The 2,909-nt window shown below is 43.9% G+C and overlaps 1 protein-coding gene across 2 annotated transcripts in view; it reads left to right on the top strand.

Annotated features, from left to right (window-relative positions):
* The first annotated feature begins 6 nt into the window (after positions 1-6).
* LOC116377674 (isoleucine--tRNA ligase, mitochondrial-like) overlaps positions 7-2,909 on the top strand; it is a 6,343-nt gene continuing 3,440 nt past the window's right edge. For both annotated transcript variants that reach the window (XR_004212228.1, XM_031839375.1), the window contains exons 1-5: positions 7-376; positions 1,088-1,196; positions 1,796-1,898; positions 2,418-2,540; positions 2,624-2,755. Coding sequence is in view for 1 of the 2 variants with exons in the window: in XM_031839375.1 (XP_031695235.1) it covers positions 301-376; positions 1,088-1,196; positions 1,796-1,898; positions 2,418-2,540; positions 2,624-2,755 (543 nt within the window). In the remaining variant the exon portion in view is untranslated. The remainder of the gene's footprint in view (positions 377-1,087; positions 1,197-1,795; positions 1,899-2,417; positions 2,541-2,623; positions 2,756-2,909) is intronic.

Raw genomic sequence — 2,909 nt, forward strand, 5'->3', positions numbered from 1 at the left:
TATGTATGTGTATATGTCATAAACACAGGAGATCAAACTATTCAGATCACACTTGGAAAATAGATCATCACAATATTGTTTTCTTGCAACTTTCCTCTCAGGGCTTCTGTACGTGTGACTCTATGGATGGCAACTAATTATGTCTTCCAACTTGCTTACCATAACACATAATACCGAAAATTAATTAGACGAAGATGTCTTTTTGTTTGGTCACAAATCAGAATCCAAGACCAGAAGGCTTTTTAAGGGGTAGCCGTTGAATGTCGCTGTTTGGTTTTGTGTTGTCGTTTTCTAGAGGAGATGGAGGAAGACACTGAGGAGCCTGAGTCACGTCTCAGCTGGCTCCCCGCTCCGCTCTGCAAACCTCTGGTCACAGGTTATCTGATCCTCCGCCTACCGGCCAACACAGCTGCCTCTGTCTTCCAATGTGTCTTTGTTTCTCTGTCCTGTCCGTCTGCTTTAAATGTCCTCCAATGCCAGATTGCTCCTCCTCCCTCTGCCTCTGAACAACGCAGCACCTCTGTTGTGCCCAAATACTGAAGATCATTCAATCCCATTCAGTATGTTGGTTAATGCTCGTCATAGCATATTTGAATGTGCTGTGAGGAGTGTTTCTGAATACCAAAATGTGGAAGCTTTTTCTCCTCCTCTCTTTCTCTCTGTGGCAGTTTGTTTCTTTTTCCAGGAACGGCCCAAACTCTTCTTTTTGTGTGTCTTGTCTGTCGGATTGATTCAGGATGGAGATGGACGAGGCTGAAAGTTCTCTGTGCCTGTGATGCCATGGCTGCAACACCTGCCTGTCGGATAGCTGTCTAAATGAAAACTGTAACCACCTTGAGTTCAAACTAGATAAACAAGGCATGCTTTATTGAGTCTTTAGCATTGGTCACCTTTGAGTGCACACACGCTGAATGGTTGGAGTCCCACACTAACACTGGCTTGTCTCTCTTGTCTTTTCTAGACGTTTCTCTCCTCAGTGCACAGGAAGACTGTCCCAAACTGTTTTGGTTATCTAATCTGTGTGTGTGTGGTGTGACTGTAGAATTTAACCGATTTATGCCTCTTTTCTCTGCAACCCGCCGTGCAGAGTCAGTCTCCAGGGCAGATGCATATGTGGAAGGGAAGGACCAGATCGGAGGCTGGTTTCAGTCCTCGCTGCTCACCAGCGTAGCCGTCAGGAACAAGGCCCCTTACAAGTGAGTGCCCCGTTTTGCAATCTAGTGGATTCACATTTTTCTGACACGAATACATGGAGTTTAAATGGGGAAAAAAAACATCTGGTAGACATTGCTTTCACAAGCCTACAAGCAGGTTGTGATTGGTTCATTGGTGTAACTGATAGTGACTCGTATAATCTACCGTTTCTTTTCTAAAATAGTCTACCCTCGCCTCCTAGATGCCCACCTCTTTCAAATCCCTTCACTGTGTAGTGTATTCTGGTGAATATTTGAAGTCTCAAGCCAATGCTCATATAATTCCAATTACATCATCAAACTCTAGAAATCTCCTTAAGAGCCACAGAAGCCATTACACAACCACTCTGAGGTGAATGAACCCGAACTTCATGTGTAGAACTAGTGGCGTTCTTCTTTTAAGCAACAGTTGATGAAAACAAATAATAAACACAAATACCAATTTGTGTTTACAAAAGTATGCTGTACCACGCAAAGTAGTTAAGAACAACATTTTGAGGCCAAAATATATATATTTTTTAAATTCCAAATTTTCAATAACATATGTAATACATACAATATCCTACTTTTGCTAATATGAGACTGTGGTTTTGTGTGTGCAGGTCTCTGGTGGTCCATGGCTTCGCTGTCAGTGAAAAAGGAGAGAAGATGTCCAAGTCTGTGGGCAACGTTGTGGATCCAGATGTAGTTATTAATGGAGGGAAGGTACGGTCAGGGGAGAGAAACTGTTCTATACATACGTATAAAGAAAAGAACGGCTTTCTGCAATCATAGAAGGCTGAACCTTCTCTTTGTGGTGTGTAGCTACGCAGATAGTTCTGCTTCTAATTGCCACGGTTTTGATATATCTGCTGCTGAGACCTTAACCACAGCCTAATAATCTGAGTTGAATAGATTTTTTTCATCCATTGGAACCGTTTAGCAATTCAGATGGTATTTCAAAACCTGGACAGATAAAACTAAACTGTTCTCTGCAATGCAAGACACCTCAAGGAGTAAGTGGTATGTTTTAGTGCTTGGGGTGATCAGTTCCTTTTATCAGGGGTCACTAACTGATTCACTAAAGATAAAATGATGTTTGTATTGATGGTGCATCTGTGCTCTATGTGCTCATGAAGCATTCAGCCAATGCAGTTTGCAATTACTTTTACGACAGTAAATTAATTTCAATCCAAAATTCACATTACTGACACACTTTTTTCTCACATGTCCTGCCCTCTCCAGGACCCGGGTATGCCAGCCTACGGGGCGGATGTGCTGCGTTGGTGGGTGGCGGAGTCAAACATCTTCTCTGAGGTTCAGATTGGACCCACTGCTCTCAACTCAGCCAGAGACAGCATCGGCAAGGTACCAGTGCAGTGAGCACATGGTGCAAGTGACTGCTTATTGTCCAGTTATTTTTCACGTCTGATCCCCGTTTCTTCTTTCAGCTGAGGAACACTCTGAAGTTCCTGCTCGGCAACCTGCAGGGCTTCGACCCACGTGTCCAGGCTGTGGACCCCAAAGAGATGCACTACATCGATCAGTACATGCTGCACCTGCTCCGCGAGTACAGCATCAAGGTGTGTTTAGGTGCACAGCGTGTTCATCTCAGGCCACACAGTATGAGTCGCTGACTGAAATGAGTGTACTTGTGGAAGCCAATGACGTGTCTCTGTCTCTTTCTCTCTGTGTGTGTGTGTGTGTGTGTGTGTGTGTGTGTGTGTGTGTGTGTGT

The sequence above is a fragment of the Anarrhichthys ocellatus genome, unplaced genomic scaffold (assembly GCF_004355925.1).
Source record: "Anarrhichthys ocellatus isolate YVR2014 unplaced genomic scaffold, GSC_Weel_1.0 scaffold1529, whole genome shotgun sequence".
NCBI classification, from domain to species: domain Eukaryota; kingdom Metazoa; phylum Chordata; class Actinopteri; order Perciformes; family Anarhichadidae; genus Anarrhichthys; species Anarrhichthys ocellatus.